The sequence below is a fragment of the Rhopalosiphum maidis genome, chromosome 3, assembly GCF_003676215.2.
Source record: "Rhopalosiphum maidis isolate BTI-1 chromosome 3, ASM367621v3, whole genome shotgun sequence".
Taxonomy (NCBI): domain Eukaryota; kingdom Metazoa; phylum Arthropoda; class Insecta; order Hemiptera; family Aphididae; genus Rhopalosiphum; species Rhopalosiphum maidis.
In genome coordinates, this window is record NC_040879.1 from 70,379,562 (window position 1) to 70,396,237 (window position 16,676).

The 16,676-nt window shown below is 26.4% G+C and overlaps 1 protein-coding gene across 1 annotated transcript; it reads left to right on the plus strand.

Moving 5' to 3' along the window:
- Positions 1-2,832: 2,832 nt before the first annotated feature.
- LOC113559473 lies at positions 2,833-11,628 on the plus strand. The gene is made up of 2 exons (XM_026965325.1): positions 2,833-3,329; positions 9,517-11,628. The coding sequence occupies exon 2, from the start codon at positions 9,595-9,597 to the stop codon at positions 11,545-11,547; it is 1,953 nt and encodes a 650-aa protein (XP_026821126.1). The 5' UTR covers positions 2,833-3,329; positions 9,517-9,594; the 3' UTR covers positions 11,548-11,628.
- Positions 11,629-16,676: the final 5,048 nt, after the last annotated feature.

A 16,676-nucleotide genomic window follows, 5' to 3' on the forward strand; every position in this document is an offset into this window, starting at 1 on the left:
TCTAAAAACATATGAATTATGAAGTCTTTACTAGGTTTGTTAGGAAATTATTATTTTTTTTTTAAATACATGATTTTCAATGAAGGCAAAATTAAAAAAGTGAAACACTACAATCTGACCACAGAATTACAACTACGTATTATTATGTATATTTTACTCATTTTAGATTTACGACTTTACGAGCATCCATAAAGCATTCAGTAAAATATCATTGATATACACCAGCACAATGCGTCCACTGTTATTATTCTTAATTATAATGTAAAATTATTTTATTTTTGATAAAAATGATGAAATTATATATTTGAAAATTGAGAGTAGTACTACCATAGAGTTACTCGATGGGTATTACAAAAAATATTATATTTTGCTGTTTACTAGATTGTAGTGCGCTACCTAGCGGAATAATTTTAAAGCTTCAATTTGTTAAATGTCAGTAGATGCCGTTACTCATTGATACATAAGTCCCTTCTTCGTATTGGTTTAGCATTTTTTTTTCTAATTTACATTCATAAAATAATATTATGAAATAATTGAATTAATTAATTTCCTCATGATGTATGTTAAAAAATATATATAATATGTATATCATACATATTACATACTGTATTAAATTATTTTTGTTATAATAATTAATAAAATATATCATATTATAGAATCATTCATAATAAAAAAAATATTAAAATGTTATGATTTCATAATTTAAGAATATATTTGAATCAGACAATTAGATCTTGTACCTAATCAAATAATATTTATAAGCATAATATATAAAATAAATAAATATTTATACATAATATTTCCCTTTTTTAAATGGTATACCATTATAATATATTTTATGTTTATGAATATAAAGACATTGTACGCGAATTAGTAAGATAAAATATTATAATTTTGCTTTTTTATGTAGAACTGTTATCCGTTTAAATAAAATTATTTAGAAAACTAGTAATGAAAGTTTGTTGATCTATAATCTTATAGTTTTCTATTAAAAATAGAAAATTGAATCTAGTTGGTGCTTTGCACTTTTGCGGGTCAAAAGTAAAAGATGCTCAGTAATTGTTTTTATAATTAGGAAAAACAAATAGAGATTCAGGAAAACTGAGAATTTTCACGCAAATCCAATATTAAACAAAATCGGTTGTTTTTTTTTTTTTATGCGAAAAATATCGAAAACAAAAATTGACCTTTTTAACAAATATTCGAATTATAGTTTTTATATTTATGATTCAAAATTTCCTAAACATTTTAATTCTTTTTGAGTTATATATAGACATAAGAAATTTTCTATTTTTTTAGCTTATTTTCTAAAAATGTCAATAAAAAATAACTTTTTGAGTCAAAATTCTTGAAAGTTTAATACAAGATTCACATAAATTGTTCTTATATCTATGTAAAAATATTAAAAATACATAAGCAGAATTTTTCTTTTTTATACGCATAATATAAAGTTAGAATCTTGGCGAAATTCGACAAAATCGAAAAAAATTGCAAACTATTTTTTAGTTAGAAATTAATAAACACTTTTCTTTTTGTATTTAAGTCTAAACTTTAAATAAGTATAACTCATAAACTACTCACCCTAAATTCGAATTTTATGTATCAAAATACTCAGAAAATTATTTTGCTTTGGAATATGAAATTAAAACACTATGTTGCCATTCAAAAAAGTAAAAAACTTAAAAAATATAAGGATAAAAAATATTTAAAAATATAAATTTTTAATAAAAACATTGTTTTTTAACAACTTAAAACTATGTAAAAAAATATTTTCAAAAACATTAATACTTTTTGAAATAATGAGTGTTGTTTGATAAAAGAATCATTCTGCATAGGTCAACAAACCGTCTCCGCTTGTAAATAATAATAATATATCGTTTAATTCAAATTTAACACACCCATAATAGTGACCTACTCGACATAAAATATACAGTAAAGCGGTACACATTTTCCTACGTTTTTATAAATTCAATTTATCAATTTATCTAATTGTTAATCAAATTGCTTTATAAAAAGTTACTTGCAACGCCCACATATTTTTCAAGAATGTGTTTATAATAGTTTTATTGAACAAATTATATTCTTACAATAGTTTTGTTTAATCATATTTAATAATATAATAATATATATTATATATTATAATATATTTTATACTTTATATACTAATTGATATTTAATAGTTATACAGTAAGAATATGCACATTTTTATCTTATAAATTATACTGTATATTAGTATACTAGTATAACCTAAATTAATTGTATTATGATGTTTCGTATTCGTATAATATTATATGTCTACATTCTACATTACTATAAGTTAAAGCGTATCCATTTATAGTTTTTCAAATAAACTAACTGCAAAAGTATATCTTTATTTTATATTTTTGTATTCACTATTTATCTACTAATCAAATGTACATAGAAAATTGAAATATTGTATGCTGTTTAGCTGTATAACATAATATTTGGATACATATACTTCTTATTATCTTAAAGCATACGAGTACATTATACATTTAAGGCATTGTTTGTATAACAATATAACATTTTAGGTACTCCGTCACCCATCATGTGCCTAATTCGTGTGATTTCTTTTTCTACGTCGGACATATAGAACTATTAGGTAAATGGAAACTTAGAGTAGGATCACGTTGGTCAGGTGTTATATTCCAATTTCCATTGTAATACAGCGACAGGATAATCCGATTGTAATCGAAGTTTTATACTCTCGCATCTGTTTCGGTGAGTTAAGTACATGTAGTGCACACATTGAATGAATACCGTTGTAACGAGGTCTTAATTATTTTTCCATCGAGAGCAAATAGTATGTAATGATGTGCACTTAGCCATCATATATCTTAAATTTTTAATTGTATGATAAGTAATATTCAATAAAATACAATAATATATAATAATTATAGTAATAACATATTTATAATAATTATAATAATTGATAGCTTTAAATATAAGATAAAACTCACACATATGTACATATACACACGCACACACTCTTATATGTAAAAAGAATTAGATATATAAGGGGACTAGTAGTCGCTAAGATTGGGGAGTCTTTATCATCTTATTGTGCGGATGGTCAAAAGCGAGTGTAAGAGACTACGCAGATCGTTCATACAATAAGACATAATAATAAGTTTGTAATTGATTAAAATATATATATTAAAAAGTGTTAAAAATAAGTTAAATAAAATTACAATTGTGATTCAAAGAAAAAAGGTCTAATTATTTCAAAATATAAATCGATCACCTCATATTACATCTTGAACGCGAACCACGATTTCAACAAGCAAGTCGACACAGGAAGCAGAGAGGTAATATCATTAAAATATAATTATTTAGCAAGTAATAATTTAGAAATATATAATAGTCCCCAATCAACTTACTGTTATTCTTTCTCAATCATTACAAAGTGGCGCCCAACTAGTGGCTCTTACCGCGTTTAAAAATCCCCGAAATAATAATACAAATATTAAATTACAAATAAAACGAACATATTTTTTTAAACAAATGTCACAAAATAATAATAATCAGGAAAATGAAATAGAAGAACCAATTTTTATTTCACTGCCAAATGAAATAAACAAAGTTAATAAACCTCAATTAATTTTAGAATTAAATAAAAGAAATTTAAATAGTGTAGGAACAGTTGCAGAACTTAAAAATAGATTATTAAAATATTTAAACGGTGAATCTTGCCCGGACGATTTTGTGACAATAAATGAAAATTATCAAACCAAAACGAACAAAATGGAGAGTAAAAAACTTTATTTCAAACCTGACATATTTTCCGATTCTTCATCTGATAGTATAGATGCATTTTTAAAAAAATATCAAAGAGCAGCTTCCATTAATGGCTGGTCCGAACAAGAAAAATTACAATTCATACCTGCATTTTTAGAGGGCCCAGCACTAACTTTTTATGAAAACATCGAAAATCAAAATTTCAATAAATGGGCTGATTTAGAAAAACAACTTCGAAATGAATTCGAACACATTGCTCATAAAGATATGCTTCGATTATTACTCGAAAAAAGAAAGCAATTAGATGATGAACTACCTATGACATTCATTAATGAAATCGAATCACTTTGTAGACGTATAGATTCTGAAATGGCTCAACAAGAAATAACTAGACATATAATGAACGGTCTTAAACCAAATATTACTAGATACATTGGAATATTAGATAATTCAACACTAAAATTATTAAAAGACAATATAAGAAAATATGAAATGGTAGAATTTATGGTAACGGGCGAAATAAATCAATCTCCTTCCGAAATAAAAACTGATATAATCACTCATAAACTAAATCAAATCTCAAACGAAATAAATGAAAAAATAAATCTGCTTAATGAAAACAACAATAAATTTAAAACCGACATAGAAAATATTATAAACCCTCAAGTTCAAAATAACAATTCTAATATGTACAATAATTTTAAAAATAATCGCCAATCTTTTTCAAACAATAAAATAAATACAAAAAAATGTGAAATATGCTCTAAAAACAATCATATCACAGAATTTTGCTATTTTAAAAACAAAAATACATCAAAAAATAACAACAAAATACAATGTACAATTTGTAATAGAAATAATCATTTCACAGAAAATTGTCGATTAAAAAAAAACCCGATTAATTGTCAATTATGTGATATGATAGGACATTCAGCAATAACTTGTAGAAAATTTTCAATTCAAAAAAACTAATAAATAGGTCAAACAGTTTTTCTGACACTCGCTGTTACCCTTCATTGTCAGTTAAAAAACCAGCAACTACTTACAAAATTAATCATATTTCTGAACCTTTATTTATTCGTGCTAAACTTAATAATATTGATGTACCAATAACTATTGATACAGGAGCCAATATTTGTTGTATTAGACACACGCTTGTTCCCCCTGAAAATAAAATAATTAAAGAAAACATAATTCTATCAGGCCCAAATAACAACCATTTAACTGTATATGGATCTACAGTGATTAAACTAAAAATCGATTCTCAGGATTTTGAAACATCGGTATTTATTGTCAAAAATTTAACATGCCATATAATAATAGGAAATAATTTTCTACACAAAAATAAGGCTATTATAAATTTTCATAATAATACTTTATTATTAAATGATTCAATTACAATACAAACTTACACTAATCTATCTAATACAAATATTAATAATATTAAAGAGGAAATTGCTGATATATTTCTTGTAGATTCTGACTACTCGATTGCCCATTGCATATCTGCAGATTTAAAAATGTCCAAAGGAATAGCTTCTCGCATAAAAACAAAATTTGGAAACACAACGCCTCAACTTGAAAAGCTAAACCCACAAATAGGCGACGCAATTCCAATAAAAATCGGAAATAAAATAATTTATCACCTAGTAACAAAGCAAAAATATTTTCATAAACCTAAGTATAATAACATAAAGCTTACTATACAAAACTTAAAAAAATCAATGCAAAAATTACACGATTTCAAAATTGCTATCCCTACAATTGCCTCAGGTATAGACAAATGTAATTGGACAATTATCAAACAAACAATTTTTACAGAATTTCTTAACACAAATATCAATCTTCTCATTTGTCATAAAGATAAAACACACATAACGAATAATTGGAAAACTCAAGAACATCAAAATGTCATAAATTTAATACATAAGAATTACTATTTTTATAAAACATTAAAACAATTAAATAATATTAACGATAATTCCAATAATAAAATTAAATCACCCATCAATAACCTTAAAAATACTAAAAGTAATGATAAAAATATGAGTAACATAAGTGAATTAAAAAAAATAGATTATGATTATAATATAGACATTAATAATACAAAAGATAATAATAAAATAAAATCAGTATTTGTAAATTATAAACCAGGAGAAAATGTCGCGGGAGATGGAAACTGTGGCATTTATGCTGTATGCAATGCTTTAAACGACAACAAATTAAATAAAATTACTTCCATAGCAGATATCTTACAATTATTGAATGTTACACAGCTGCCTAATTATTGGATGTCTGATGACGAACTAGCCGCAATCTCTGATTATTATAATCACGATACTTATATTTACAATGACACTAATAAAACGGCAATTATCTATCAAAATAAGAATTATAATAATAGGTCCATAATCGTTTTATATAGTGTTGATAAAAACACGCATTGGATTCCGGGAACAAGAGCAGATAAAATGTCAAATAAAATACCATCTAATTACATTATCATTAATGATATACCGCCTTTAGAACATTTAATAAATAGCATAAAAAAAAAACATATTGATAATACAATTCCAAACGAGTCTATAGATATAAAAAAACCTCTTAATAATAATGATAACATTGAACCAGTAATTACTAATACAAAAATATCAAACACAATTTCGAATAATTCCGATGACAAAGAAATACTTATGGATAGTGAAGGAACTATAATAAATATATCTCAACATCTCGATAAATATCAACATAAAAAAGTAGTTGAGTTATTAAAAAAATTCATTCATCTCTTTACAACAGACACTTCACACATAAAATGTGCTAACGTAGATCCTTGCGAAATAAAATTGAAACCAAATTATACGGACCCTAAATTTAATGCGCCACACAGAGTATCTCCACAACAACGAGAAGAATTAAAAATACAATTAGACAAATTACTCGATGCAAATATTATTCGCCCAATAATATCAAAATTTGCAGCTCCAGCCTTTTTAGTAAAAAAAAAAGAAAAAGGATCTTATAGACTTGTAGTTTCATATAAAGAATTGAATGATAGAATCGAAACAGATCAATATCCTTTACCTAGAACTACAGATTTATTAAGATCTCTAGAAGGATCAAAATATTTTTCATCTCTTGACCTTAATAGTGGTTTTTTTCAATTACCTGTAAAAGAAGAAGACCAATATAAACTTGCATTTACATCTTGTCATGGACTATTCACGTTTACTAGAATCCCACAAGGCCTAAAAATTAGCTCAAGTATCTTTCAGAGAAAACTGAATGAAGCTTTTTCAGAATTATTATATAAATCTCTCATAATATACATTGATGACTTAGCATCTTATGGCAAAGACTTTGAACAAGCCTTAAACAATTTAAATAATGCTTTATTAATAATGGATAAATTAAATTTTTCTCTTAAAACAAGTAAATGTTTCTTTTTTAATAACAAAATTGAATTACTTGGCCATATAATAACTCGTGAAGGTATTAAACCGATGGATAAAAATACAAAAGCAATAACTGAGTTCAAACAACCAACAACTCAAAAAGAAGTTAGGTCATTTATAGGAATGTGCTCATATTACAGAAAACACGTAAAAGATTTTGCAAAAATAGCACACCCCCTCACTGAACTTATAAAAGGAGATAATAAAAAAATAGACTGGAAAGTAGAACATGAAGAATCTTTTAAAAAATTAAAAAATTATTTAATCTCTGAACCACTTTTAAAACACTTTGATGACGATAAACATGTTTTTCTAACAACAGATGCTTCAATAACAGGATTAGGAGCCTATATTGAACAACCCGATGATAATAATATATTACATCCAATAGGCTATGCATCGCGTAAGTTATTGGCTAATGAAAAAACATATTCTTCAACCACCCTAGAACTTTTAGGCTTATGTTTTGGAATAATTTACTTCCGAGAATATTTATGGGGAAGACATTTTACTGTTTTCTGCGACAATATAAGCCTTCAATATTATAGAAATTTAAAAATCCCTTCCGCTCGAATAGCCAGACTAACGCTCAAATTATTAGATTTTGATTTTGATATAGTTTACAAAAAAGGTAAAGAAAATGTAATTGCAGATGCTTTATCTAGGAATGCAATTAATAAAATTGATATAGTTCAAGATGAACATACAGAAATAAATCTAGATTCAGATAATATAAAAAATGAACAAGCTAAAGACAAATTCTGCTCTGATATAATTAAAGCAATAATTGAACCAAATAATAAAAATATTCCTAAAAATATTAAAAGAAAAACGCGAAGATTTACACTATTAAATGCAATCTTATACTACAAACAATTTACCCCTCCTAAAAATTTCGTACCAATTTTAGTAATTCCAAAATCTTTAATTAATAATATATTAAAATCATATCACGAATCACCTACGGGAGGTCATACCGGTATAACAAGAACAATTCATAAAATACAAAATAAATATTATTGGGAAAATTTGGTTAAAGACACCACTAATTTTATAAAAACGTGCCATAAGTGCCAAATAAATAAAAAATCAGAAGGCAAACCAATAGGTCAATTACAACCTATACAATTATCAAATAGACCATTAGACAGAGTAACATTTGATTATTTAGGTCCTTTAACCACTAGTAATAAAAAAAAATACATATTAGTGGCCGCATGTAATAATACTAAGTTCATATTTACCAAAGCTGTCGCTTCAGCTTCTGCCGAATCGACAGTTAAATTTATGATTCAAATAATATCCCATTGGGGATGTTTTAAAATATTTTCTTCCGATAGAGGTACTCATTTCAAAAATAAACTCGTGGAAGATATATGTAACAATTTAGGTATAAAACAAGTTTTATCTACAAGTTACTCCCCCCAATCACAGGGGCTGGTCGAAAAAATTAATGGAGTGCTTTCTACTTCACTGAAAAATTACATAGAAAATAATAATCAATCTAGATGGTCATACTATTTACCATACGTAACACTAAGTTATAACGCTACCCCACAAACTAGTACAAAATATAGTCCTTTTTATTTAATGCATGGTTTCGAACCATACTTTCCAATTGACAATAAATTAATTCCAGATAATCTACCATACGATATAAAAAAGTCATTAATTGAATTAAATGAAATACGTAATAAAATCCCCAGTATAGTTTCAATAGCTCAACAAAACCAAAAAAAATATCACGACAAATCACATCAAATAATAAGCTTTAATCCGGGAAATTTAGTTCTTATTAAATTTCCATTTTCAGAAGTAGGGAAATCTCCAAAATTAGGTCCAAAATATAGAGGTCCTTTTAAAATCTTAGAAAAAATCAATGACCTAAATTATAAAGTCGAACTTATTTTAGATAATAAAGTAACTGAAGATATAATCCACGTTAGGCGTCTTAAACCATATCACTCAAGAGAAAACATTAATAATTAATTATCACGAATAAATAATAATAAATTAAATATCAGATATTATTTAACAAAAAAAATAAACTAATCTTTTTAAATAAATATATAACAAATAAATTATAAATAATAAGATCATACAATTATACAGAACAATTTAATAATCATATTATAATTAAATAAAAACATGATTTGAATAATATAAAAAAAAAAAAGAAGAAAACGCAGAAATAATAAATAATTATTACACAAAAAGAAAAGGGGTTAATAATAAAATAAATAATAATAATATTAGTTTTAACTTTAAAACTATTTACATTATATTATGTTTGTTTTAGCAGCCATTGTATTTTATATTATACATTTATAAGATTGTAAGACAAGCATACTATAGCTAGTTAACTTTCAACATATTCATAATGAACTTCACACCTCTCCTCATCGTCTTACAATTACACATGGTACATGGATTTATTGCATATGACTGTAATGGACCCAAGCTCAACATAACAGCATTTAATAGCTTGTCTGTGGAGCCATGTGAACCACCATCAGAAATCCACACCCAATCAATTCAACGAATTCAACTTCTACAAAAAACAGATACCTACCAAATACCTTATAAAACATGCTCAATAATAATAAACTATTTTATAAGTAGGTGTTCAATTCTAGAAGATGCCCAAATGGTAGAAAATGGTTTTTTTACAGAAATAACTGAATTAGGCAGTGCCCGGTGCTCTGAATTACACCAGAGACTAACATACCATCTACCAAACGGAGGAATAATTACAGGTTTAAAAGTTAACGAGACTATATTATCATCCGTTACAGTAGCCGGTTTTGTAGATAGACATGGTAACTGCAAAGGCTCTACATTTTCATCTGAGAAAGGCACATGGCAAGAGGTTATAGTTCAAGCTAATTATAAAATCACTCTTACCGAAGGATTAGCCATAGTAAACCACAAACAAAATACGTTAACTCTCCCAACTGGTTCAACCTTAAAATTATCCGACCAATACGGTTTGGATATTTATAAAGGAGAGGTAGTGTGGAACGCAAATACTTATGATTGTGAAACTCATGAGTTCATTATTTTATATGACGGACCTGTTTCATTAATAACTTCGAACAATGACAAAACCACTCGAACATACCTAGTGGAATCGGACCAAATCGTTTTTGCGTTACAACACATAAGATCAACATATATATGTAATATACCAGCTATACAAACTGATCATTCTCAATTAACCATAATTACAGATTCATTATTTTTTAATTATTTTAAAAACAAAGACATACATCCACAAAACATAGATTTAGTGGCTTATATAAATACTAAATTGGTATACATTGACAACCGTTTCAAAGCATCGATAACAACTTTATACACAGATCTAATACAAAAACAATGCGAATTAGAACGTAAAGTGCTGTTACACAAACTATCATTAGCCACATACAGTTTATCCGAATTCGCATACCATATGGGCGAAGGACCCGGTTATACGGCATTAAAGGCTGGGGAAATCATTTATCTACTAAAATGTAAACCAGTAGAAGTGGAAATATCATCAAAAAAAAATGCAATATGTTATGATGAATTACCAGTTATTTACAATAATAAATCATACTTCATGGCTCCTAAAACAAGAACCCTACAAAAATTTGGCACAGAATTAGATTGTAATCACTTTTTACCACCTGCATTTTTACTTGATGGAGAATGGTATACTACATCGCAAAATATTAGAGAAATAAAAAAACCACAGACTCTTAAGCCTTCCACGAAATGGACATGGACATACAAAAGTATGGAAAATCTAATGACAGCAGGAATTTATAATTATGACACTATGAAAAATTTTCAACAATATTTAATACTACCTCAAGAAATAGAAGCATCGCAAAAAAATTTAGCAAGACAAACCATGGGTTTCACAATAATGGATCACAGGATAAATCTAAACACGTTAATTGACGAAAACACCATTAGTAATATGGTTGACAATAAACTAAGAAAAATGTGGGGGTGGTTTACCATTTTTGGTGAATTTATTTCCGGATTATTAGGAATATTCTTTATATGGAAAATAATTCTAACCTGCATTAACACAGGACTTAACATTTCTCTTTTATACCAAACTTTTGGATTAAGCATAAAATTAGTAGCAGGAGTATTTACAAGCATTACTCATTTCATTATGCACAACGCAAATCAAAATCAACAACAACAGAAAAAGCAACAAAATCAACCACTACTGACTTTAAATCGAAATCCCAACTCACGAGACAAAGTCAATAAATCAATCACAAACTCAAAGCAAAAAAGTTTATACCCAAATATCAGAAAATTATCTATATGAATACATATTAAAATATTTCAAAATCCAATTTAACAGTCATATGCAATATAATTTCAAAAAAAAAAAAAAAAAAAAAAAAAATATAGTCAACATTGAACATAATTACCAGGTCACAATATAAAAAAATGTAATTATTTCCTAGTTATATTGTATATTCATTATTATTTTGAAAACATGTATGCATTGTCATTTGTAATATTAATATAGTACCATTTTATCTTGTATATATATATATATATAATTACAATAACTACAATTATAATTTTTATTATTATCATAATTTCATATTAACTCATATAATATTAATATAAGTTATATTAATGTTCTAAATGTAATAAAAAAAAAAAAAAAAAAAAAAAAAAAAAAAAAAAAAAAAAAAAAAAAAAAAAAAAAAAAAAAAAAAAAAAATTACAGTATATAATTTGTAATCTTCACTGTATAAATTTTTTCTACTAATTTAGTTTTATATGATATGCTTACATTCTTATGCGAGGACGCATCAAAAAAAAGGCTAGGGTGGATGTAATGATGTGCACTTAGCCATCATATATCTTAAATTTTTAATTGTATGATAAGTAATATTCAATAAAATACAATAATATATAATAATTATAGTAATAACATATTTATAATAATTATAATAATTGATAGCTTTAAATATAAGATAAAACTCACACATATGTACATATACACACGCACACACTCTTATATGTAAAAAGAATTAGATATATAAGGGGACTAGTAGTCGCTAAGATTGGGGAGTCTTTATCATCTTATTGTGCGGATGGTCAAAAGCGAGTGTAAGAGACTACGCAGATCGTTCATACAATAAGACATAATAATAAGTTTGTAATTGATTAAAATATATATATTAAAAAGTGTTAAAAATAAGTTAAATAAAATTACAATTGTGATTCAAAGAAAAAAGGTCTAATTATTTCAAAATATAAATCGATCACCTCATATTACATCTTGAACGCGAACCACGATTTCAACAAGCAAGTCGACACAGGAAGCAGAGAGGTAATATCATTAAAATATAATTATTTAGCAAGTAATAATTTAGAAATATATAATAGTCCCCAATCAACTTACTGTTATTCTTTCTCAATCATTACAAGTAGTAACCCGTCCATTGTCCTGTACTCCTGCTCGTAAGAAACAAGTTCATCCCACATATTATATTATTATTGTTCTCGTTCGGAGCCGAGGTGAGAACACTGAGAACGGAAAGAAAACAATATAATACGAGTAAACTGTGTTTTTGTTTGTTTGTTTTTTTTGATATGTGTGTGTGTGTGTGTGTGTGTGTGTGTGTGTGTGTGTGTGTGTGTGTGTGTGTGTGTGTGTGTGTGTGTGTGTGTGTGTATAATCTATACAATATTATTATTTTATTTATTATAGAGCAGTACTCTATTATAGGAAATGTGTGTAGCCGTATATAGTTTAAAACAGTCGCAACAATATAATATATAAGACCGTATTGACGTATCCTTTTGTCAAAATATTGTATTATAATAATAACATAATATATGCTGCAGTATACGATATTACATTAAACAGTATTGTCATTTTTATCGGTTTCATAAATCTAGACACTGCCCATAAGGCCATAACTAATGGCCCGAAACGTTATATTATTAGTGAAAACGCTAGGCACGCGCAGATCATTCAAGTGAAACTGTTTCGACTACATATTTATGATTATAACGTCTCGTTCGCCAAAAATTTATCTATTTCTCATTTTATTATGAATTTATTCACTATAAAATCTACATTTTTTCTTTCGCTTAAACCACTTACACATGCCACACATGTTGCTTGTCTACTCATTACTGCGTATAATATCATATCACCATGAATTGTATAATTTATATTACATTATTATCTACTTTTTAATAATAAGACTATACCACGAGCGATACCCGTTTGCTTATATTTACCCTTTTTGCGACTTGATAACGTGCGAATGCATCACAACTTGATTGCGCATACACATTATTAATATATGCGTTTAAATGACTCAAACATAGCGTTTGCGTACTGCGTAGGTACATAAATTATAGAAAAACTATGAAAACTCAAAAAACTTACAAAGAGCACTGGTAAAATGGCAACTCGTGTCTTTTAAAATCACACGCTCACTTAAAATAGGCATACAGAAATATATAATAACCCAAAGCGTAGCTGAATAATTATCACCTGCAAAAATGGTATTTCGATTATACTCGATTCAATTAATACGTGTATACTGCATATTATCGAAATTTTTAAAATAAATCGTATCACTTACTGCATTAGGTACTACAATTTACAATATTAGTCTAAATTGGGAATGAGATTTAATAGTTGTACGCAAACGAATTGTTAGATTTACAGATAAAAATTGTATACTGAACACAAACGATAGTATATTACCGCAATACCACGGAGTCACGGCATACAATCATAAGCCCACAAGCGTGCGCAGAATTTGAGTTCAGGGGCCATAGGGTTAACATATAATAGGTATACGTGTATATATTATTCCGTAAATGTTAATAATAACGATTCTAATTTATTTATCTAGGTCCATAGATAGTACCTACATTATAGTTTATTTTTGGTTTTATTGTACGTTTACTATTACTATATGCTTAATTTGGAAAATATCCTAATAATATTTGTGTAATACTAAATTTTATGCGACTTGATATTACACAAAATATCTGGGTGGTGAAGACAAAATTATAAATTATCTAAATTTTGTTCCCTATACTAAATAGGTTAGTTAAAGAAGTGATTGGAAGATCAGTTGTCTCTGGCGATGTTATTAGAAATAGGTTTAGGGGTGGAAAAATATTAAAATGGTCAAAAATATATCATTATAATATGGTCAAATTTTCATTGCGGTTACACAATCGTAAAAAAATTGTGAAATTGAATTCAAATGTAATTAAGATAATACGATAAAAGTTTTTATTCGCGCGTTATCAATTCGACTGTCGATAATTAACTAAACAAAGCAGCAAAGCATATTATAATGTTAAAACAAATAATTCCTTTAATTATAGAAACGTTATATTAAAACAAAAAGAGTAAAAATAGAAAATATATAGTGATTATTGCGATGACGCTTCGTGGGCCACGACTGTGTATTCAGTTTATTGACGATTGCACTGCGAATACCTAGTATGTTGACAATTACAAAAATTAAAACATATTTCATGAATGATAGGTGCTGTGACCAGTGTGACCTGTGTGTTATTGTTTATTGTTAACTTGATTTAATGCTTAAGAATTAATTTGATAATTTTGTGTAGAATGGTCGATATCTAATTACTTAAAAGTTAAATTTTTAATTATCATCCATAATTCAACAATTACAAAAATATAAAATGGTAAGTTTGTCAGTACCTATCATATAATTATAATTTATAATTTTATAAGTAATAACTAATAAATTATGTAACCGGGTTTTAATTCATATCATGTTCTTGAGAGTTAAGGGATATAAATTAAGATATTTTTTTATTAAATTTTACTGGTACAAAAAAAATAAAATCATGCTTTAACAAAATTATTTTTTCTTAATGATTATACATTATATTATGATTTCTCTATTCCTAAATACTCTATATTATCTCCTTCACCAATACGGTGTGTCGATGTTCCATATAGGTCTTAGCTCTAAGTTGGCGACACATTATTTGAACCTGTGACATCAGCTATAATATGATATGATTGTGATATATGATCATATGATAATGATTGATAATTGGTTTTCAGATTTGTATCAGTGCTTGTCTTAGTAATTTTAGGCGTGGCTTCAAAAAGAAATAGGCTTAGCAGTGCTTAATACAAGACAATTACTAAACACAAAGAATTTAATTTGAATAAAATTGTTCAAAAAAACTATTAAAATAGTCACTATTTTCAAGTAAGTTATATTAATATTGATTTATATTGATTGTAAACTTATAATAATATTAAATTTGTAGAAACATTATTACTTATTAGTTAAATGTTTGTTGTTTTTTTTTAAGAATGAATTAAATCTTATTTCTCCAAGTCTAACCAATCCTAATGATTAAATTATATTATTCATATATAATAAACTGAAATTTAATCAACCGTATCTTCAGAAAGATTGAAGAGTTAGTCGTAACAAGACAGATGCTAATAATTTTCAAAAGTTATAAAACCATAAATTTGTTGAATACATATTTTTATTTTTATATATTTTTTTTTCATTTTAAAACCCATCGAAAACCGTTTTTCTGAACTAAATACTAGCTCCACCTATAATTTATAAAATATTAAAATGCGTTTTAACTTCATCAAGCCCTATATGACTGTATGCCTATCAACTGCCTACTATTTAATAATACTTAAATGATATTTCTATGATCAACCGTCTAAAATACTGTGATAGTTTCTAAAATAACTAAGAAATATTATTTATGTCGCTTAAATATGTATAAAATACAAATACTACATAATATACCATACTTGATCTTTACTTCTATATATTATTAAACCGTAAATCAATTTCTTTTAAACAGTATTATTGTACCTGAACTTCTATTAAACCGATTTGTATCATTTTGTTTAGTATGTATATAGTAAATCAGTAAATGTAAAAAAAGTATATTTACTAAAGTTATTAAGTTTTTAGAGTTATTAGTTTTTCATAAAGATACTTAGGACATGCACACAGAGCCGTAGCTTGGGCTTGGCAAAACTGGCCCAGGCCAGGGGTGCAACGAAAAAATGGGCGCAAAATCTAGAATAAAATATACCATATATTATACTAATTATTAATAACATACATTTTATTTATAATATGGGCAAAATAATTATACTAGAATAGCTACGCTATAGTACTTTATTATGGCGTATTGTGTACAAAAATATAACAATTTACAAGTGTTTAAAAAATAATAAACATAATGATTTTCAAAATCGATTATTATTGTTAACTCATAGCATGCATGTTTAATTTAAAATTAGGATTCTAAATGTTTTATTTTTATATTTTAAAGACCTTTATCAAATTATTCATATTTATGGGTGGTAGATAACCACTCCTATTTTGGTATTTAGTCTTTTTGTATCAGTCATGAAGGAAACACTTGTGAAAGAAGTTT